This window comes from Terrapene carolina, unplaced genomic scaffold (genome assembly GCF_002925995.2).
Source record: "Terrapene carolina triunguis isolate 2854851 unplaced genomic scaffold, T_m_triunguis-2.0 Scaffold66, whole genome shotgun sequence".
Classification (NCBI taxonomy): Eukaryota; Metazoa; Chordata; order Testudines; family Emydidae; genus Terrapene; species Terrapene triunguis.
This window is the reverse complement of record NW_020664417.1, coordinates 8,311,103-8,334,787: the sequence shown is the minus strand read 5'-3', so window position 1 is coordinate 8,334,787 and position 23,685 is coordinate 8,311,103. Positions and strand designations below refer to the sequence as shown.

At 42.9% G+C, this 23,685-nt stretch overlaps 1 protein-coding gene across 2 annotated transcripts in view; it reads right to left on the bottom strand.

The window, feature by feature from the left end:
* Positions 1–1,640: 1,640 nt before the first annotated feature.
* INTU (inturned planar cell polarity protein) overlaps positions 1,641–23,685 on the bottom strand; it is a 94,483-nt gene continuing 72,438 nt past the window's right edge. For both annotated transcript variants that reach the window (XM_024211446.1, XM_024211445.3), the window contains exons 11-16: positions 18,056–18,277; positions 16,925–17,416; positions 15,812–15,909; positions 14,081–14,270; positions 4,573–4,730; positions 1,641–2,578 (exon numbers count right to left, since the gene is read on the bottom strand). In XM_024211446.1, the coding sequence (XP_024067214.1) occupies positions 2,467–2,578; positions 4,573–4,730; positions 14,081–14,270; positions 15,812–15,909; positions 16,925–17,416; positions 18,056–18,277 (1,272 nt within the window). In that variant the 3' untranslated portion in view covers positions 1,641–2,466. The remainder of the gene's footprint in view (positions 2,579–4,572; positions 4,731–14,080; positions 14,271–15,811; positions 15,910–16,924; positions 17,417–18,055; positions 18,278–23,685) is intronic.

Sequence of the window (23,685 nt, the reverse complement as noted above, 5' to 3'; positions counted from 1 at the left end):
CAATATCAGCACATTTGAAAGAGTGTAATCAGATGAAGGATTATATTTTAAACTTTTATTTAGCTCAGGCACAGTCTTGTACACCAGCAAATAATTACGGAACTATTTGTCTTACTGAGCTAATACTTGAATTTTCCATCTGATTCCGTACAGAGTATGTTTACATTTATTCAGTACAACAAATGCGGCCAGATTTTTAAAGGTATTTAGGTGCCTATCTCCCATTGGTTTGGGAGTTAGGCACCTAAATACCTTTAAAAATTTGATGGATGGTCATCAACAGGACTTCAACTGGAAGCAGTGCAGTAAAGATTGTTTTCCTTTTTTCTAAGCTCCTTCTTCCATCTGCAAAACAATCCCTCATACAGTTTAACACTAAGTAGTTTTAAAGTAGTTCTGAAGCATTTTGCCTTTCCAAAATGCTGTACACACATCAGAAATAGTACAACATGTTCTTTACAAACAATAAAGTAAACCTCAAATCACATCTCTGTGGCGATCCTCATTCTGCAGATGGGGAACACAGATGCAGAGAGATTAAGACCAACATTTTCAAGATGGCCACTTTCACAAGTATCACTAGAATCTAGCAAAGACCTGGTTCTGTTTGTACCTGTATCCCTTCTTTTATTTCAGCATACAAGTGGCTTGCCTAATATGAATCGATTTAGTTAAATTGGTACAATTTTCACACGCAGACAAGACTCAAGAAATATATTTGAAAATGACAGCCGACTGCAATTACCTTTGATTTCTTCAACATTCTTCAGCTTGAGTTATCCAACCATACGGCTTAAAATGCAACTTTAAGTTTAATCATGCACTTTAATAGCTTGCATTCTCTTGCTGGGCAAACCAAGAAAAGCAACCAGCGATGACAGAACCAGAAAGAACAGTTCAACTGTTGACATGGAATGTGATGAGATGCTCCCCGAGAAGCCAGCACCAAGTGTTAGGGTTGGGGGGGCGGGGAAGAGAAACGAGGACTAAAAACATACATTCTAAATAAAACCAGCTTTTAATAAAGCTGTTGAAAATAGCAGGCCCGTGGATTACAAAACTTCCAATGGTTTGTAGGAAAGATGGACTTTGTAGAAGACACCTTGATTTTGCAAGAGTTTTGTTTCCATTTGCCTCATATGAATGTTTTTTATAGGATAGTCAATAGGTATATGAAGAAAAATATCCTACTGTAAACCATAACAAGGCTAACCAAACTAATATTGTCTAATGTGGCAAACCAGAAAATGGATGAGTGTGTACAAAAAATATAGAAGGCACACAGTTTTCCCCCTACAAATATACAAAATTCTTTATTATAATAGCATCATCATCATATAAAAATATTTATTCGTGCCTAGCTTTCAGAAACAGGGCCGGCTCTGGCTTTTTTGCCGCCCCAGGCAAAAAAGCCTCCGCCCGCCCCCCCTACCCCGCGGGGCTCCGCCGGGGGGGGGGGCGCCGGGGGGGGAGCGGCCAGAGCCCGGGGGGGGGGGGGAAACCCGGCGGGGGGTCCGCTCCCCCCCCCCAGCGGCCGGGGGGAGGGCGCCAGGGGGGAGGGCGGCCAGAGCACTGGGGGGAGGGCGGCGAGCCCGGCCGTGGCCCCGCTCTCCCCGGGGGCCGGAGCGCCGCGCCGCCCCCCTCCAGGTGCCGCCCCAAGCACCAGCTTGGTGGGCTGGTGCCTGGAGCCGGCCCTGTTCAGAAACAAAACCACCAGTTAAAGCCTTTTTTCACATACTTTCGTACCTATTATACTTTCATAACGATCAAAATTACTCTATAACAAATGTAGTACTTTGTTATTTACAATGCTATTCATGAAATCTATTAAAATATCAATATTATTATAGCCCTTGGCTGTATGAAAGATCACAATGGATAAAAAAAAGATAACATGCTAATTTTGTGTGTTTTGTAGCCCTTAATCCAGATGCTGTTGGTTTTCCTTTCATTTTGATTAACAGAGGAGTACTAAAACCATCCACCAATTGTTCATGCCTTCAGAGCTTCATGTGCTTAATTACCAGGGAAAGTTATGTTTTTTCCACTGCTGACTGCCAAATATCTAGATAGTATATCAAGTGTAATATTTTGCACTTGATATTAAACAATGGACATTACTGGAATGTACTTGTTATGCTAATGTTTTATGTAGTAAAGCTACATTCAGGATAAGTAATTCCATCTTTTTATTCATCATGATCCATTTGACTGTATCTAAAATTAATATTTTTTGCTTCTCCCAAAAACATCATCTCCCGTAGGTAGCTGATGATGTAGTAAATCAGCAATAACGTGTTACTTCAGTGTTTAACAGAGCTAGTTCACAAGGCAGATTTATCTTTTGAAAGCACTTCAAAAGAACACACAGAAGGGCATCACAATTTACTCGGTTTCTGGTTATATTTAAGTGCTTTAGATGGATTCCAGCACTGTTCAGGACTGCTGCTTAGTCAGGAAGCACATCTATGTAGCTAAGCCAAAGGACAGTTTAAAAGCCAGTTCAACAGCAACTTCTGAGACTGAATCATGAAAACAGACATAAAACTCCTGAGGTTTTGGATGTAGGAAGAGTCTCCTGGAGAAAAACAAAAATCCAGTGTCAGAGGGAGGCGGTCACCATTCTAGAAATTCTATTTGTGTTTTACAAGATTTCAATAGCATGTTGAAAGTAATTGCAAACCAAGACTAATAGCAGATTTCCACAATTCTGGAAATCTTTTAGTTCCCATTTATTAGATATTTAAAACAATTTAAATTTCACCTCTACTCAGTTTTCTTCAAGACTCTATAGGGCAAAAGTTCTTCATGTTCTCAATAATCATTCCCATGATACTGGGTTCTCTGCAATATTTCAAATCTCTGTGCTCTCAAGCTACACTCACAAGAGTGCTTGAGAAGAAAACTATATAGTATTCACATCCTTTTAAATGTAATATTGTTTTTTTCAGCAGGTACATTCCTACATGTCAGCTCTCTGGTTGCCTACCGGATGGGAACCAAAACCATTAAGTTATTAATATGTGAGCACAGTAGTTTTCTCCACAAGTGGTACTGAGTTTCACCTGATGTCACACATTGAGCATGCTGAGACTGGAAAACTGAAGCTTTTCTTAACAGGGCCAGTAAGAGTTTAAACAGTACCCAGGATTTTAACCTTTTTAATCTTAATAGCATTATAGATGCTCACACAAAGTAGTTACATACACTTATTTGTCTTCAGTAGTATATAGGAATTTTTCTTTTTTTTTTAAATATTTGAGTTGAAGGGAAATTGGCAGTACTATAAATTGACATACTTTGTAACAGAGATGAGAGTTGATCATAAGAACTTCTAAAATTATGATTCCAGACCAAATCCATTATTTATTAATTATTATTAGGTTACATTCACTCTAAATGCTTTAGAAACAAGAGTTTGTGCCATATACTGAAATGCGGTGTTGGGAAGATTATTCAATGGTAAGCCGGTTTGTGGTCGTCTTCTCCCAAGCTAGCTGGGCAAAAGCCTTTACTATTGGCTTTATAGCTCCACAATTGAGGGCACAACTTCAGTGAATCAATCAACTACAGTAAATAAACTCCAAGCCAGCCCCGTGCCCTTAATAATTTGCTGCTGGCACGTTGAAATTATGGCTCAATGGGAACCTCAGTCTTCCTTCTTTTTCTTCTTCTATCGTTCTAACAAGGACACCAAAGATAGAATGAAAGAGACAAAGAAGGAATTACTGATGTTGATTAACAGATCGTGATCCTACTTTCTGATTACTGAAGCTATAATGCTGACAGTAAAGGCTGTGGCCTGCTAGGGTGGGAGAAGAAGGATGTAGACAAGTGGTGGTTATAGAATATGGCCTAATGCCGAGGACCTAAACAATTATAAAATTTGCTAGTCATAACTGTTCAAGTTACACTATAATTATCTTCCCACTATAGAGTAGGTTTGATGTTTAATATTTACTTGACAAACTCTAGCATTGTGTGGTGCCAGGCTATACAAATAAGCATGAGACAGCTGTGCAGTAAGGACCATACGCACCAGAACCCAACTGAAGATCAATTTGAAGATCACTTAAGAAAAGATCACTTAAGAAAAAATAATTAACACTTAATATAACCAACAACAGAAAAGTAATTATAATCCATTTACAATGATAATGGCAGAGTTTAATTTCACGTGTTTGTATTTGAAAGCACATTGAAATAAAGACGGCTTTACAAAATGTTGCAAGTGGATTGGTAGTTTAATATCTCAAATATGTTCTCCCCAATAATAGTTAAAATTGTTCACTTCTCTTTTCATCCCCTCTGAATTTTGTGCATTTCCATCGTTCATTTCCCCACACCACTGAATAAGAGTTGTATGCTGGAATAGCAGCACAGGTATGATTCACTTGCAAAGTGGGGACAGTGCAGAGGTCTGAGAGGTTAGAAGGAGAACAAAGAAAACACAAGATAGCGCAAGATACCAGAATATCAAGACACAGCTACAATAGTGGTGGCTGCTATAGAAAACTCTATGATAGATAGATACATCTGAATTTAAACCCGAGTAAGTTTCTTTCTACTTACCCTACAACCCAGTAAGTCATAGTTGGTGGTGGTTTCTTCTGGTCAGTCCAGTTATCAGGGGAACACTCAAACAAAACCCCATGTTCTCTCACTAGACTGAGGTCAGAACTTGCTTTTCTGGAATCTGAATTGCTCCCACTGTCTGCATTTTTCTTTTTCTGTAAAATAGCAAATTAAATGTTAATATAGCATGAAGTATTTTTTCTGCATAAATAAACAGAAGGCTAATGAACTGCAAATAAATAAATTAATGGAGATATCCCATCTCCTAGAACTGGAAGGGACCTTGAAAGGTCATCGAGTCCAGCCCCCTGCCTTCACTAGCAGGACCAAGTACTGATCTTGCCCCAGATCCCTATGTGGCCCCCTCAAGGATTGAACTCACAATCCTGGGTTTAGCAGGCCAATGCTCAAACCACTGAGCTATCCCTCCCCCCAAATGAATCACACTACAGTGTGATTCATTTGGGAGGAACAGGTAAGTTGCTGGTTCTGTGTGGGATGATCTTGATATCATAATTACTATATCCTGTAAAACAAGATTTGGAAGGTAAAATTAATTTCCTAATGTGTAGTTTTATTTTCTCCAAGTGGCTACACACAGTTCTGTTAGTTTGATAGAGATGGTCTTTCAGACTTTGTTCCACATATTGGAGAAGGATACAAGCTCTCTTTTGTGATTGTTTTTCCTCTCCAAACTGAATGCTCACTCTCCCTGCTAATGCATATGAGGTAATACAGCCACACTGAGAAGCAAGGTATGCTGCCATAGCTAAGGAGAAGCAAGAATAACAACAAAAATGTGACAAAACAAATAAGTTAACATTGCACCAGAAAAGGATATTTGAATGAACTTTCTTAGACAGGAGTTTCTTTTTTAAATAAACAATTGAAATAGGCAGCAGTTTTAATAGGCAGCAAGTTTAAAACAAACAGGAAGTATTTTTTCACACAACGCATAGTCAACCTGTGGAACTCCTTGCCAGAGGATGTTATGAAGGCCAAGACTATAACAGGGTTCAAAAAAGAACTAGATAAATTCATGGAGGATAGGTCCATCAATGCCAGAAGCTGGGAATGGATGACAGGGGATGGATCACTTGACGATTACCTGTTCTGTTCATTCCCTCTGGGGCACCTGGCATTAGCCACTGTCAGAAGACAGGATACTGGGCTAGATGGACCTTTGGGCTGACCCAGTATGGCCGTTCTTATGTTCTTAATACCTTACTAAAAACACTTTCTCTCGTGTTCTGAACATTCCATCAAAAAAGGTTATTCCTCTGCTCTGCCAAGTCAGTAAGGATAAGAAAACCTTTGTAGAAGTGCAGGATGTTTTCTCATTGAACAGCTGGCACCCACATGGAGAAGATAAAATTATATGCAAGGAAACTAATTTTCTCTGTCTCCTGAGAGAAAGTACCCATTGTCCTGTTATTCCAGTATTGATGATGGCTTCCCTCTCACAAAGGGGAGGCAAAACAGATCCCAGTGGGGATAAAACATTGCAGGGTGGGAGTTTCAAAAGTGTTTACCATGGCCCAGCTCTGCTTCTACTGAAGTTACTGGGAGTTTTTAATAAGTAAAACTAGTGCTTAGTAAAGGAGTGCCCAAGGAGTGACTGAAGATCAAATTGTTGCATGGCAGATCTCTCTCATTGTAAGGTGCTCTGAGCTGCAATGCCCATGAGGTAGACAGGTATCTGGTGAGTGACCCCTTACTGTTGCAAAGAGTTTTGAGTAGACAATCTGTAGGTCTTAAAATAAAAGTATGATGACATGAGGAGAAAGTGAAGTGCATATTCCTCTGAAGTAGGTTCTGCTTCAACCACCAAGTAGTGTGGAGGAAGTGCTAAGCTGGGGGAATTCCCCATTTCCCCTGGAATCTTGCAAAGACCCCTTCTCCTTCAGAGCTGCTGCTAGGTTGAAGGGAGAGGAAAAGAGGCCTCCCTGAAAAGGAAAATATACAGAGAAAACCCGGAGGGACTTCTGTTTGTCTTAGGCAGAAACAGATGACAGAACTTTCAACTTGGCTGTAGTACTGCAAGCTTGCCAACAGGGGTGGAAGACATTCAACTTGCTGAGTTGGGAGGGGCTGGGGGGAAAAGATTGCTGATGGAAAATATCAGAAGAGGAACCTCATGTCTACCAGCAAAGGGAGGGACAAAGATGTAAAGCCCATCAGTACTGGATTAACAGAACAGTGGATACCCATGTGGTCAAAAGGTTTTTAACTGCTCAAACTGTGCTTCTTTCCAGAGTTGATACAGTAAACTTCTGAAACACTGCCCATTAATGCAATAGTGGAGAATGAAACACAGAGTATGGGACTTCAGACACAGCCCCTCCCTAGAGCGTCTACCATTACTGCAGAGAAGAGCTGCCTGTCACAGTCTGGTCATGCTGATGTTGCCACTTTGAAGACCTAAGGTCACCAAACAAGCTATAAATATATATATCAGCTAGCATTCCAAATACTTCTCTCAAATAAAAATGTGTAGTTGTCTTATCCAATTTTCCATTTGATGTTTGTCCACCATCCATAATCTGGCATCATTTACACTACTCATTCAGAAAGTAACAAGGACAGGAAGGGCAGGGAACTTGTAAATCAGGAATAAGGTGTATTGGCAGAGTTATGTACGCTATTAGTACTGTACTTTCATGAGCATTAAAATTCCTTCCCCTCCACATTTATACACTGATCAGAACTGTGACACACTATACCTCAAAGTAACACCCTGGAACCTTCATATTCACCACTGTGATATGACTATGATATGTTTTGTACAAAGTATGCCTTGTGAAGCGTCATTTAAGAAGTCTTGATTTGCTGAACATTAATATCCTGTTGGATTGTATGTACTGTACCATCATTGTATGTGAAGTTATGAAGTATTGCTATATGTGTTACTGAAATATGTTGTGAGGTTGGAAAACACCCAGAGCTGGTCTTTCAGTTGCAACAAAGGAGCAGCTATCACTGGCCAGACAGGCATTAATGGCCCATCAAGAAGAATCCACTCTCCCAGAGGCTCCTTAGAGAGGGCACATACACATAGAGAGTGCCTGACCAATGGGGACTGCCTGACCCCCACATCACAGCAAGGATCTTTCTAGCAGCTGGAAGAAGGTATAAAGGAGGGACAGTGACATCATCACTTGGCCTCTCTCCTCTCCCATCTCAACACCTGGAACATTGTTTAGAAGACAAAGATTTTGAGCTAGGGAGATTGGTCCAGGCATAGAAGGGAGTCCAGTCTGTGTATTGAGGAACTGTGAGCTGCCTGTAATGTGTCTGTTAGGGTAAGAGACTGCTTGATTAAAATTTTGCTTAGGGCAGGTCCACACTACAGCCTAAGTTGATATAAGTTGTGTCGTTCAGGGGTGTGAAAAAGCTCCCCCCCCAAAGGTATTGCAAATTTCACACTGTCCACACCAGTGCTATGTCGGTGGGAGACGTTCTCCTGACAACATAGCTTCCACTTCTCACTGAGGTGGAGTAATTATGACGAGAGCGCTCTCTCCTGTTGGCATAGCACATCTTCACCAGACGCGCAACAGCGGTGCAGCTGCGCCGCTGTAGTGTAGACTTGCCCTAAAGTTAAAGTTAGAATTTACACTGCATTTCTATTTTACTTCTTAAGTAACCAATTTTGATCTCTATGCCTGCTGCTTATAATCACTTAAAATCTATCTTTCTGTAGTTAATAAATCTGTTTTATACTTTACCTAAAAGTTTGCTTTTAGTTGAAGTGCTTGGGGAATCTCAGCTCAGGGTAACAAGGGCACGTTCATTACCCTTTTGTCGGAGTGGCAAACTAGTTAATGAGTTTGCATTGCCCAAGGGAGTCTTGAGCAGTGTAAGACGGTATATTTCTGGGGTGCAAGGCTGGGGTGATTGACTGGTGCCTATCTCTGTATGATTCATGAATGGCTCAGGGAGCACTCATGCAATTTAGCTGGGTGTGAAACAGCCCAGGCTGGAGAGGTAAGGGAGCACAGTGGTCCCCCAGTTCCAGGTTGTACCCCGGGGATCCCGTACAAGAACACACTTATTTCAGATGTTGAAGAAAAACATCAGAATCTAAGTTGCCTGTCACCTACTGTACAGTATGTAGGGTTTCTGGTTTTCTGTGTTTATTTTTCCCCATTCCAGTGTTTATTTTGAATTTTTGCATACATTTAAAATAGTAAAAATCAGTGATTTTTCAGTGTTCAGAAAATGGTCCAAAATTCATTATTAATTAATTTTATTACAATCATTTTGTTTCAATATTGTGCATCTCTATAAAATTCCAAACCACAGCAAAGTTTCGTTGATCTAAAAATCATACAATGTGAATACATATTTCTGTGTATCTTAGTTATCCATTTATCATGTATTGTAAATGAAATAGTCCAAACTTGTCTTCCTGAGCCATAGCTTTCCAAATGCCAAGCAGACAGCTACAGCATATGTTGCTGGACCAAATGCACAAAAACGGTCTGTAAATTTTCTCACAGGAATAGTCTGGTTATCCAGTCCCAAAATGTTATAAAACTGGTTTACACATGTGTGCCTGATTCTCCTCAACAAGAAAATCTTTGTTCTCCATACCATATTCATCAGTTCTTTTTGACCTACAGGGCACTGTGAGCTCAGCTGGCGTCCACTGTAATGACATATGGCTGAAACAGGCAGGAAGGATGCATGCTGATGTGGCTGTGGCCATAACAAATGTTTTCACTTTCAGACGCGTGTATCCAATTTTTATTGGTTACACCTGGAAATGCCTACACATGTGTCAGTGGTTTCTTTATCCAGGTACTTTTGGTGTAAACTAAAAATTGGAAACCTCATGTACTTGTTAGTTGTGACCAAAGGCAATCTGAACTTAAAAGAAAAGGTTTTTCAACTTGTGTTATTTTAACTGCTTATATGCAAAACCAAAATTCTCCTTTTTTTCAGCTTTTGGATTTCTATACCTCCCTATAGAAGTACCAAAGGTATAAACTAATTTGCAGCCAAGATTCCAGTCAACAGAGCCTCAATTTATGTACAGTTGATGAAAATATTCTCACTATTCGGGTATTTTTCTAAGTATTAAGCAATCCTAACAGATTTATGTCTGGAGTAACAGTCCAATTTGGAAAGACCTCTTAGGTACACACGCCTCACACCTCCAAACTACAAACAAACTTGAAGGAAGACTTCACTGCTGTTTGCAAACTGCATTCATTCAATCTGTACCAGTGCTTTCCATTCCTCACCATTTGAGAGAATTAAAGTACAGTTTTGCCTACAGGCAGCATGGTGAGGGAATGCCACCTGGTCAATAGCTTGGGATTACTTCTCTCTCACTAACTGCTCTGTCTGCTACTTCTAAGAGCTTAAAAAAATGGTATACAACATCCACGTATATTTATGACAAAATGTAAAGTTTTTGCCCTCAAAGGAGTTGGAAAGTTCAAGGAATTAGTCATGGATTGTCAGTAATGACTGACAGTTGCTACAAACAAACCAGGACTGTAGAAAAAAATTGTATTGGACACACATCAGTGGATCTATTTATAATCCAAGTCTCTAAAGATGTGACATTCATTTATTTATTTATTTTTTGTGTGCATCTACTAATATCTTGCATCTAGGTGAATTACATACAAAGTAAAACTAGGGCTGTCAAGAGATTAAAAAAATGAATAGTTAAAGAAGAACAGAATGCCATTTATTTTAAATAGTTTTGGATGTTTACTAAATTTTCCAATATATTAATTTCAATTACAACACAAAATACAAAGTGTACAGTGCTCACTTTATATTTATTTATTAAAAATATTTGCAGTGTAAAAAACAAAAGAATTAGTATTTTTCAATTTACCTCATACAAGTACTGTAGTTCAGTCACAAATTTAATTAACGCATTTTTTTTTTAACGAGTGTCATCAGCATGGAAGCATGTCCTCTGGAATGGTGGCCGAAGCACGAAAGGGCACACAAATGTTTAGTATATCTGGCACATAAATACCTTGCAATGCCGGCTACAAAAATGCCATGCAAATGCCTGTTCTCACTTTCAGGTGACATTGTAAATAAGAAGCGGGCAGTAGTATCTCCCATAAATGTCTTAGTGATTGTTTGTCTTAGTGATTGGCTGAACAAGAAGTAGAACTGAGTGGACTTGTAGGCTCTGAAGTTTTACTTTTATTGTTTGAGTGCAGTTATGTAAAAAAAAAAAAAAAACTACATTTGCAAGTTGCACATGCACGATAAAGAGATTGCACTTCAGTACTTGTATGAAGTGAACTGAAAAATACTATTTCTTTGTCATTTTTACAGTGCAAATATCTGTAATAAAAATAATCATATAAAGTGAGCACTGTACCCTTTGTATTCTGTGTTGTAATTGAAATCAGTATATTTGAAAATGTAAAAAAGCACCCAAAATATTTAATAAATTGCAATTGGTATTCTATTGTTTAACAGTGCAATTAAAAGTGTGATTAATCACAATTAATTTTTTTAACCACGATTAATTTTTTTGAGTTAATCGTGTGAGTTAACTGTGATTAAACAACAGCTGTAAGTAAAACAAATTTTCAATCAAATACTAAGTATACCCAGGTTTCAGAAATTCTTAAAACTTAATATCCTCAAAAACCTGCCTAGGCTTGCCAACCCTCCTGGTTTCACTGGGAGTCTCCCAGAATTACGCCCTATCTCTGAGGTTACTGCAGCCAAACTGGGAGATTTTAGGCGCTGAAAGTCTGGTGGCACAATGGGACTAAGGCAGGCTTCCTGCTTGCCCTGAAACTGTGCTGCTCCCAGAAGCGGGTGGCTCGTTCCTACGGGAACTGCGGCCAATGAGAACTGCAAGGGCGGAACTTGTGGGCACAGGCGTGCGCGGAGCCTCCTCCACACCAGGGGCCGCAGGGATGAGCCTTCTGGGAGTGGCACGGGGCAAGGGCAGGCAGGGAGCCTGCACCCGTCACCCCTCCCACACCCCAGCCCCCTCCAGCACCCATACTCCCTCCCAGAGCTCGCACCCCACACCCACTCCTGCACCCCAGTCCCCTGCCCCAGGCGCAGCCTGGAGCCCCCTCCCACATTCCGAACCCCTTGGCCCCACCCCCCAGAAGAGAGCCCACACTCCCTTCTGCACCCCCAACCTCCTGCCCCAGCCCGGTGAAAGTGAATGAGGGTGGGGAAGAACCAGCAACGGAGGAAGGAGGGATAGAGTGGGGCCTCAGAGAAGGGGCGGGGCAAGGGTGTTTGGGTTTGCGTGATTAAACAGTTGGCAACCCTAAATCTGCTAGAACACTGATCTTCTCCATGACTCACCATCCAAACTTCCCACTAATCCACCACTACCAGAAAAAAGACTGGGAGAACAGGAATGTTTTGCAGCTTATCCTGATAGTCACAAAGTACAAATTCTGATGACTTAAGACCTCATGTGATTTTCACAACCAAGGATCCCTTGCTAAAAAACACCCTGGCACCAGATTCCACCCAGATAAAGCTTGAAGTGACTCAGATAATCACAATTGCCATGATTTCACATGGCAGAGAGACAGTGTCTCAAGTGGACAAGGCCCATATGCACACAGCTGTTCAAACAGCCCGGAGTTCCTAAAGATGCGAGCGTCATGCACCTTTCCTGGCCATCCCACGTTGATGTCGGTAAAATGTCCTTTGTGATCCACCAGTGCTTGCAGCATCATTGAGAAGTACCCTTTGTGGTTTACGTACTGGTTGGCAAGGTAGTCTGGTGCCAAGATAGGGATATGCGTTCCGTCTATCCCACCCCCCCACAGTTAGGGAAACCCATTGCAGCAAAGCCATCCACTATTACCTGCACATTTCCCAGAGTCTCTACCCTTGATAGCAGAAGGTTAGTGATTGCATTGGCTACTTAGATCACAGCAGCCCCCACGGTAGATTTTCCCTCTCCGAATTGATTCCCGACTGACCGGTAGCAGTCAAGTGTTGCAAGCTTCCACAGGGCTATCGCCACTCACTTCTCAACTGTCAGGACAGGTCTGATCTTGGTATTCCTGCGCTTCAGGGCAGGGGAAAGCAACTCACACAGTTCCACATGTGAAAGTTGCGCAGCCACTGGGAAGCATCATATCTGCAACACTATGCGGTCCCACCAGTCTGTGCTTGTTTGCTGGGCCCAGAATCGGCGTTCCACTGTATCAGCCTGCCCCACTGTCGCCATGCTGTCCCAATTGCAACATCCCGTGCTTTCAGGAATGTCTGTGTCCTCCTCACAGTCGTCCTCGTGCTGGCGTTTCATAGCCAGGTTCTGCACATACTGCAGGATAATGCGTCAGGTGTTTACAATGCTCACAACAGCAGCGGTGAGCTGAGCGGGCTCCATGCTTGCTGTGCTATGGTGTCTGCACAGGTAAGCCAGGAAAAAAGGCGCGAAACGATTGTTTGCTGTTGCTTTCAAGGAGGGAAGAAGAAAGGGAGGAGAATCTGACGACGTGTACCCAAAACCACCCGTGAAAATGTTTTTGCCCCATCAGGCATTGGGAGCTTAACCTAGAATTCCAATGAGGACTGTGGGATAGCTACCCACAGTGCACCACTTCATGAGTCAATGCTAGCCACGGTACTGAGGACGCACTCCGCCGACCAACTGCGCTTATTGGGGACATACACAATCGACTGTATAAAATCGCTTTCTAAAGATTGAATTCTATAAATTCGACCTAATTTCCTAGTGTAGATATACCCCTAGAAGAGATTACTTGGCAACATGCTTGAAAGGAGTTGGTAGTTGCAATGTGTTTTTTACTGGATAGATGTCCACATTAAAAAACCCACCATTACAAACATTAGTGGCTGGCCAATTTGTTGGCAGTTTTAGCAGGGAGGCCAAAGAGACTGCGAATGAGCTACCCTCTCACCTTCAGAGATAGTCTCTTCAGATCAGGGTTGAAACGCAGTGGCAGGGCGGGGAGGGGAGCTTAAACTGCCACTGCACATGCTATACACTTTCTGTGAAGAAACAGAGAACTTAAATCTCCTGTGTTGTCAAGCTAGCATATTTCAAAAGCACTAAATTAACAACAAAAAAACTGTTTTTGTAGAAGGCAGGAGAGGGTAAATGATTTTAGTTCCTCTCTTGCCATTCTCTCCTAGAGGCCTTCTGTGAAACTCTTTACTAAATTATGGACAGTACAGGAATCATAACACCACATCCCACAAAGCAATCTAATTCTCTGATTCTCAAAGCACTGTCTTGGGGAGGTGAAGCTCTTTTGACATGCATGTTTGGTTGGACTGCCTGTCAAAGAGGCAGTCTGTCCATATAAGTAAAACACTTAGTAAATTAAAAAGAACGCTCACAAAGAATCTTCTACTGGGGGACTATTTAAATGCTGAAGTGATAGTAGTCTTGAAAATATTAACTAGGAGATTTAAGTAAAGAAAAAAGTACAAAGTACAAAAAGTATAAAAAAAAAAAAGTACAAAAAGGTACAAGAAAACAATTGTGTTAGACAACGTTTCTTACTTCTTTCATCACAGCCTGCTGGAAAATGGAGCGAATTGAAAGACAGCAACGATGAAAATTCTTGATTAGCTGAGGGTGGATGGATCCACTGAGCTGTTGTACTTCTTTGTGCGTAGGAGTAATAAAGATTCCTTGCATTGTTTCTAAAGAAATATAGTGGAAGAGGGTGTTCTCAGGACCAGATGTCAACCTTCAAAAATTAGAAAATAAGTGATTTTGAATGAAACTTTGGCTAGACAACATACTCTCTTACACTTTATTGCTTTCTGTTGGTGGTAACATGGTATGAGAATGGAACCAGGCATTGTCAAGATTTTCCTATTTCTACACAAGATACATTTCCTTCTAATTAAAACTGTTAACACTGATTATTTTAAAAGTGATCATGGAGGTAACTGGGAGTTACTGTCCTACTCCAAAGAGGTAGCATAACAATGGGTATTGAGCTCAGTTTCCTTGTCAGTTTGAGGAGCAGGAGTGTGGAGGGATAAGCGGAGCTTCCTAGCTCACTGGCTGGATTGAAGGGTGCAGCAGGATTAGGGGAGGGTATCACCTAAAGAAGGTGGGGAGCTGGGCTGCAGAGCCTAATGTCTGGTAGGGGCAACACCTCTTCTCCCATACCCTTAACCCTCAGATGAGGGGAGGGCAGTGGGGTCACAGCAATGGTGTTGGGACCAGTTTAAAGGTGTGGAAGGGAGTGGTTAGGGCAGCCTTCCCCACGATGGCAGGAATTGCAGAAGGAAGAACAACCAGCACTAGATAAATTATTGCCAGGTAATTTCTCAGATATGTTAATAAAGTTGCAGCCTAGTTAAAATACATTCCTAGTGTCTTATCTCTCTATGTGTGGTGTTCAGACTAATGCATTGTGGGAGTGGTAGTGTTCATCACTAAGCATATTTAGATATATTGTAGGGAGTAAGGAAAACTGGGTATACAATAATGTAAAAAAAACTCCAACTGTTTTCCTGCTTGACCACAGTGACTGTGTCTCCTCTGTTTGTGACACAGATACTTTGCTTTTGCAGAAGCCTTGCATTGGAAACTTTTGGCTGGTGTTACGAGCTCAAATTAAGTCAAACTACACAGAACTAAGGCTACAAGTATGTCATGGAGGTTGCAGAAATCATGGATTCTGTGACTTTTTGCAATCGTCATGACATTGGGGCGCCACAGCAGCCCGGCCGCCGCAGCAGTGGGGTACACCCCATAGCTCCCAGCCACTATGGTGCCCCCCCCACAGCTCCCAGCCCTGCAGGGCAGTGGGGGATCCCCCAGAGCTTTCCAGCTGGCGGCAGCTGTGGGGACCCCGCAGATCCCATCCCTACTGGGTGGCAGGGGATCCACAGTTCCCAGTTGTCACAGGCAGTGGGGGGACCCTCTCTCCAGCTCCCAGCCCTGCTAGGCAGCAGGGGACCCCCCCCAGCTCCTAGCCTTGTGGTCAGGGGTCCCTCTCAACTCCCTGCCGCTGCATGCAGTGGGGCAGGGTGCTGGACCATCCTTTCTCCCCATTTTGTCAGGGATGTTTTCAGTAAAAGTCAGGGATAGGTCAAGGCTTCTGTGAATTTTTGGTCATTGCCCGTGACCTGTCCATGACTTTTACTAAAAATATCCATGACAAAATTGTAGCCTTACTCAGAACCTTTGGTGATTTGCATATGCCTTTGGACAAAAATGGTGAATTTTGGTGTCTGAAAAATAAAATATTTAATGAAACCAATAATCTCTTACTTGACAGCATTATAGAGTTCCGTATCTTTCTCTGAAAGATTCTTTTTCAGGTTTCCTAAATGAAAAGGATTTGGAAGGGTATGTTTCTTTTTAGTGACCTAAAAAACAAATGGCACAGTAAACTAACAGAATAAGGACATCTAATCAAGGACCAAAATCCAGCCAACGACATCATTTATTTAAAATGGAAGTATTAAAAAAAATTAAATAGTTTCAGCAATTTTTAGAATGTATTTTATAGTGTAAAGTCTATTTCAGGCTAAAACAAACTGGTAGCAATGTTCAATGTATACCAAGTTTCCTTGGTCAATATTGCTTATGCTTTTATAATCTTTGGAAAAATTCTCCAATTACTTTTGTAGTTTTCAACACAGCTGTGCCCAATTTAGTCATCAGAAGGCCAAATATTTAGAAGCGATGATGATCTAGATGAAAGAAACAGGTGCTAGTTGTGGTCCTAATCCAAAGCTCACTGAAGACAAGGAGAGTCTTTCAGCTGACTTCAGTGTGCTTAAGCAGCTGACTAACTTTATACATATGAGTAGTCTCATTGATACTTTTAGTTAAGAACTGAAATTATCCTAATGAAACACAGCAAAACCAATACTGACTTCTTGAGCACCAGGAGTTGAATTATATAAATCCAAAACAAATAAATACATAATTATAGCACTAAACTAGCTTTAAAATAATCAAGCATAATTTATAAAAAAATATAAAGAATTATCCTGTTTCCATTTATACAGAAAAATAATTCCCAATGAATGAGTGAAATGCATCAGTTTTTGTTAATTTTTTCATAGCTGTCTCCATGGTCACAGAATGCAACTAGAATCTGCAACCTTACCGCACATTTCTTAGGCTATGTCTACACTATGCACGTTTTAGTGACACAGCTGTGCCACTACAGCCATACCGCTAAAAGGCTTGCAGTGTAGCTGCTGTTTTTTCTCCGTGAATATCAGTCTGCCTCACATTTATTAGAACATTTACCATAAGAAAAGAGGCAAACATCCAGAATAGTATTGATTAATTTCTGAACATTCCCTTGGCTGTACCTACCTTCAAAAGTTAAACAGTTTAATAAATAATAAATTGTAATAACAATAATACCTTGAACAAGCTACCACTTCCCTCAGACCCGCCAAAACCTTGGGATTCTTTTAGTTCGTGCTTTCGGACCTGATCTACTGTAGCAAGTAGGTTAAGGCCTCCACCTTCTTCAGGACCTTCACTGCCGTTGTCAGATCCTCCACTGCTCCTTGAGGGACTGGGCTTACGTGTCCTTAAGGAGGAGTCAGTGAAGAGTGTTCTCTTGCTTGTTGGAGAGGTTGCGATTTTGGAAGTATTTTGCAGTTTACTGAGGATGGGTGGGGTTGTAAAGCTTTCCAGTTTGTCACGTGATGCAGGAAGGAACCAGTCAGCACAAGACAGACATGGAATGGCAGGAGATTCTAATCTTTCCTCTATGCTGGAATCTATTCCTTCCAACTGAAGTATAGTTGCTTTGACCTGATCAACATATATACAATCTGGTCCCGGATTCCCAATGGCTTTGGAAGTGCAGCCCCCTGTCTCCAGCAAAACACACAGCATAAAGTGTCTCTGTAAAACAAATGGGTATAAAAAGATTAATCTTTGATTTAAAATACTGCATATTGTAGAATCCATTGTATATTGTACTCCTTATCAAATCTAATATGGTATCTCAGCAAATTACAAAGATTTGCAAAACTGGACACATCCCTTGCCCTCCAACACGAGCCACTTTATGTCAAAATCATTCCTTAGGGTTTTTTTTTTTTTTGCCCTATTACAATCCACATGCAAGTGAATGTTTATTTAATCACAAGTTATGAAAAATAAATTACTGTGCATATGAGAAACTGCCTCTTAAATAGTCATTTGCTGGTTATTTTAAAAACAATTTCTGCTCAAAATGTATGAAATATCTGACAAATGTCAGATTATAAAAGTAAAAATTTCAACTGAAATGAACAAAAGAGCATCAAAACTATGAAAATTTGTATTTATGCTTAATTTTATAAGCTTTATGAATATTAATCATAATTTTATTCCCCAGCTGAAAAATTCTACACCAAGCTACAGCTGCAGTAAGGATGTTTTTTTAAATGATGAGATCAGTGTATGCTTAGTATTGGAAATATGTAATCACATTTAACAATGTAAAGGCAACAGCAGAACTGAATCATAACCATGGGTGCTCTGGAAATTGTAACTTACCAAACCAACTATTAGTAAAAAGTATCTTGCTTTAGGCTCCCTGTATCCTGTAACACCTGAAGCTTCACTTGATTGGAGGTGATGGTGTGGAAATACTTCTCGCCATATCACTAACTGACCAATCCTCTGTTCTGCTGCCAAGGGTAACAGGCAATAGTGTCGACTATATAAAGCTATATCAATAAGATCCTCCTTTGGTAAGTGATTGCCAATCAAATAGCCCTTAATTAATGCACAAAAAAGAATGCACATTCAATAAAAATAACAATACTTTTCACTTTATAGTGTCTTTAATTTAAAGATCTCAGTGTTTTACATATTAAAATCATGAGCTCTTTGGGGCAGGTAGTGGGGACTATCTTTTTGTATTGTGTGTGTATAGTACCTAGCACAATGGGATCCTGATCCATGACTGGGGTTTTTAGGTGCTATGATAAAACAAAAACAAACAAACAAGCAAGCAACACTCCTGCAAGTTATTATTCCAGTTTTACAGAGGTGTAAAACTGAGGCGTACAGAAGTTAAGTGGCTTGCGAAACATTCTAGTTGCAGAATCAGTAATTAACCAAAACGTTTTAATTCCCAGTCCCCTGTGTAACTACCACAAAACAGTACCTCTTTGACTGGAATTAATATGTTTCCCAGACAAGGACAAGGACTGAATATACCAAAACAAGGATTTAAAATATGACCCTCATAATTGTTCATCATAAAAATTACATAGTATTAATTAAGTCCTGCTATATTTCCCTTTAGATTGAACAACATCTTAAAAGAATTGCTGCCTGAAGACTTTATTCTGCTAGCTGCTGAGCACTTCCTGCAAGGTACTGAATATCTCAACTCCTAGGTGCCCAACACCTCATAAGATTGGGACTGGAGTTTGAATGGTCACTAGCTTCTCACCCAAAACAGAATTGAGATTTGTTGGCAGGCGAAGTTTTCTGCTTACACTGCCCTTTCTGTACCTCTTTTGATTTTTCACATTACATTAAAAAACACACACACAGGAGACCAGCTGCGTGAGTTTTTCTAGAGCAGGTCTAGATGACATGATGGTAAAAATGCCTATGGATCGTCTGCACTAGAGTTTCCATTATTGCTAGCATTTCGCTGGCATTGCACTGTTACACCAATCTCAGGGTATGTCTACACTACGAAATTAGGTCGAATTAATAGAAGCCGGTTTTATAGAAATCGGTTGTATACAGCCGATTGTGTGTGTCCCCACATAAAATGCTCTAAGTGCATTAGTTCGGCGGACCGCGTCCACAGTACCGAGGCTAGCGTCGGCTTCCGGCGCATTGCACTATGGGTAGCTATCCCACAGTTCCCGCAGTCTCCGCCGCCCATTGGAATTATGGGTTGAGATCCCAATGCCCGGATGATGCAAAACAGTGCCGCGGGGGGTTCTGGGTACATGTCGTCAGGTCCCTCCCCCTACATCACAGCAACGGCAGACAATAGATTCGCGCCTTTTTACCTGGGTTACCTGTGCAGACAACATACCACGGCAAGCATGGAGCCCGCTCAGCTCAGCTCACCGTCACCATATGTCATCTAGGTGCCGGCAGACGTGGGACTGCATTGCTACACAGCAGCAGCAGCTAACTGCCTTTTGGCGGTAGACGGTGCAGCATGACTGGTAGCCTTCATTGGCGATCTGGGTGCCGGCAGCCGTGGGGCTGGCAGCCGTGGGGCTGCATTGCACCAGCCCCCTTGCCTTTTGGCAGTAGATGGTTTATTACGACTGGTAACCGTCCTCATCATACAGCAGTGGCTGTCGATCATGGGCACCTGGGCAGACAATGATGGTTATCAGTCGTAGTATGCCATTTTCTGCCACGCGCCCTGTTGGCTCATCGCACGTTAGCAGAGTCGTAGTATGCTATTTTCTGCCAAGTGCCCAGTATTGTCTGCTAAGCACCCAGAAGAGGCCGATGGCGATCTGGGTGCTGGCAGACATGGGGCTGGCAGACGTGGGGCTAGATTGCTACACAGCAGCAACCCCTTGCCTTTTGGGCAGTAGATAGTATATTACGACTGGTATCCATCGTTGTCATACTGCAGTGGGTATCAGATGGTGCAATAGACCTGAAGGCTTACTGCCAAGCGCCCAGTATTTGCTGCCAAGCACCCAGAAAATGCCAAGGGCTATCAGTCATGCTGCACCGTCGTCTTAAGATGTAAAAAATAGATTTATTCTGTATTCATTTGCTTCCTCCCTCCCTCCTGCTAAACCCAGGCTTTTGAGTTCAATCTTTGGGGGGGGGGGGCATTCTGTGTGACAGTTGTTTGTGTTTCTCCCTGATGCAAAGCCACCTTTCTTGATTTTAATTTCCTGTACCTGTACGCCATGTCGTCACTCGCCCCTCCCTCCCTTCTTCCCCTGGTCCGTCAGATACTACTTTCGCGCCTTTTTTCAGACCAGACGCCATAGCTAGCACTGGGATCATGGAGCCCGCTCAGATCACCGCGGCAATTATGAGCACTATGAACTCCACGCGCATTGTCCTGGAGTATATGCAGAGCCAGGACATGCCAAAGCAAAACCAGGACCAGGCGAGGAGGAGGAGGAGGCGATTGCAGCGTGTCGACGAGAGTGATGAGGAAATGGACATGGACATAGACCTCTCACAAGGCACAGGCCCCAGCAATGTGGAAATCATGGTGTTCCTGGGGCAGGTTGATGCCGTGGAACGCCGATTCTGGGCCCGGGAAACAAGCACAGACTGGTGGGACCGCATCGTGTTGCAGGTGTGGGACGATTCCCAGTGGCTGCGAAACTTTCGCATGCGTAAGGGCACTTTCATGGAACTTTGTGACTTGCTTTCCCCTGCCCTGAAGCACCAGAATACCAGGATGAGAGCAGCCCTCACAGTTGAGAAGCGAGTGGCGATAGCCCTGTGGAAGCTTGCAACGCCAGACAGCTACCGGTCAGTCGGGAATCAATTTGGAGTGGGCAAATCTACTGTGAGGGCTGCTGTGATCCAAGTTGCCAGGGCAATGAGAGACCTGGTGATATCAAGGGTAGTGACTCTGGGAAACGTGCAGACCATAGTGGATGGCTTTGCTGCAATGGGATTCCCAAACTGTGGTGGGGCGATAGACAGAACCCATATCCCTATCTTGGCACCGGAGCACCAAGCCACCGAGTACATAAACCGCAAGGGGTACTTTTCAATGCTGCTGCAAGCCCTGGTGGATCACAAGGGACGTTTCACCGACATCAACGTGGGCTGGCCAGGAAGGGTACATGATGCTCGCGTCTTCAGGCACTCTGCTCTGTTTAGAAAGCTGGAGGAAGGGACTTTCTTCCCGGACCAGAAAATAACCGTTGGGGATGTTGAAATGCCTATCGTGATCCTTGGGGACCCAGCCTACCCCTTAATGCCATGGCTCATGAAGCCATACACAGGCAGCCTGGACAGGAGTCAGGACCTGTTCAACTACAGGCTGAGCAAGTGCCGAATGGTGGTGGAATGTGCATTTGGGCGTTTAAAAGCGCGCTGGCGCAGCTTACTGACTCGCTCAGACCTTAGCAAAAAGAATATCCCCATTGTTATTGCTGCTTGCTGTGCGCTCCACAATCTCTGTGAGAGTAAGGGGGGAGACATTTATGGCTGGGTGGGAGGTAGAGGCAAATCGCCTGGCCGCTGATTACGCGCAGCCAGACACCAGGGCGGTTAGAGGAGCACAGCATGGCGCGGTGCGCATCAGAGAAGCTTTGAAAACCAGTTTTGTGACTGACCAGGCTACGGTTTGAAACTTCTGTTTGTTTCTCCTTGATGAAATCTCCGCCCCCCCCCCCCCACCCGGTTAACTCTACTTCCCTGTAAACCAACAACCCCACCCTCCCCTACTACCCTCCCCCCTTCAAGCACCACTTGCAGAGGCAATAAAGTCATTGTTACTTCACATTCATGCATTCTTTATTACTTCATCACACAACTAGGGGGATAATTGGAAAGGTAGCCCGGGATGGGTGGGGGAGGAGGGAAGGAAAAGGACACACTCCAATTTAAAACTTTAAAACTTATTGCTATGGAAATCATCTAGGGTGGAGTGAGTGGGTGGCCGAAGGCCCCCCCACCGTGTTCTTGGGCGTCTGGGTGAGGAGGCAATGGGACTTGGGGAGGATGGCTGTTGGTTACACAGGGGCTGTAGCGGCGGTCTCTGCTCCTGCTGGCTTTCCTGCAGCTCAACCATACGCTGTAGCATTGGGGAGGATGGCTGTTGGTTACACAGGGGCTGTAGCGGCGGTCTGTGCTCCTGCTGCCTTTCCTGCAGCTCAACCATACGCTGTAGCATATCAGTTTGATGCTCCAGCAGACGGAACATGGACTCTTGCTTTCTGTGTGCAAGCTGACGCCACCTCTCATCTTCAGCCCGCAACTTCCTCTGTTCCTCCCGCGATTCAGCCCGCCACGTCTCCTCCTCAGCCCGCGATTCAGCCCGCCACCTCTCCTCTCGCTCATATTGGGCTTTTCGATAATCAGTCATTGACTGCCTCCACGCATTCTGCTGTGCTCTGTCAGCGTGGGAGGCAGTCTGTAGTTCTGTAAACATTTCGTCACGTGTCCTTTGCTTACGTTTTCGAATATTCACTAGCCTCTGCGAAGGAGAGACATTTGCAGCTGGTGGATGAGAAAGGAGAGGTGGTTAAAAAAGATACATTTTAGAGAACAATGGGTACACTCTTTTATGTTACATTTTGCTGTTCACATTACACAGCAGATGTGCTTTCGTTACAAGGTCGCATTTTTCCTCTTATATGGAGGGCCTGCCTGTTTGGTGTGAGAGATCACTCACGCAGTGCCAGGTCACAGATTTCAGCTTGCAGGCAGCCATGGTAAGACACAGTCTTTTGGCTTTTTTAACCTTCTTAACATGTGGGGATGGTTTCAAAGAGTACTGCTATCATTAACCATACCAAGGACCCGTTGGGTTGGCCATTTAAAATGGGTTTGCAATGTAAAAGGAGGGGCTGCGGTTTCAGGGTTAACATGCAGCACAAACCCAACTAATTCCCCTCCCCCCCCACCCAATTCTCTGGGATGATCACTTCACCCCTCCCCCCATCGCGTGGCTAACAGCGGGGAATATTTCTGTTCAGCAGACCAGGAAGGGGCACCTCTGAATGTCCCCTTAATAAAATTGCCCCATTTCAACCAGGTGACCGTGAATGATATCACTCTCCTGAGGATAACAAAGAGCGATAAGGAATGGATGTTGTCTGCATGCCAGCAAACACCGGGACCATACGCTGCCATGCTTTGTTATGCAATGATTCCAGACTACGTGCTACTGGCCTGGCGTGGTAAAGTGTCCTACCATGGCGGACGGGATAAGGCAGCCCTCCCCAGAAACCTTTTGCTTTGGGAGTACATGAAGGAGAGCTTTCTGGAGATGTCCCTGGAGGATTTCCGCTCCATCCCCATACACGTTAACAGACTTTTCCAGTAGCTGTACTGGCCGCGATTGCCAGGGCAAATTAATCATTAATCATTAAACACGCTTGCTTTTAAACCATGTGTAATATTTACAAAGGTACACTCACCAGAGGTCCCCTGTGTGCCCTCAGGGTCTTGGGTGAGTTCGGGGGTTACTGGTTCCAGGTCCAGGGTGA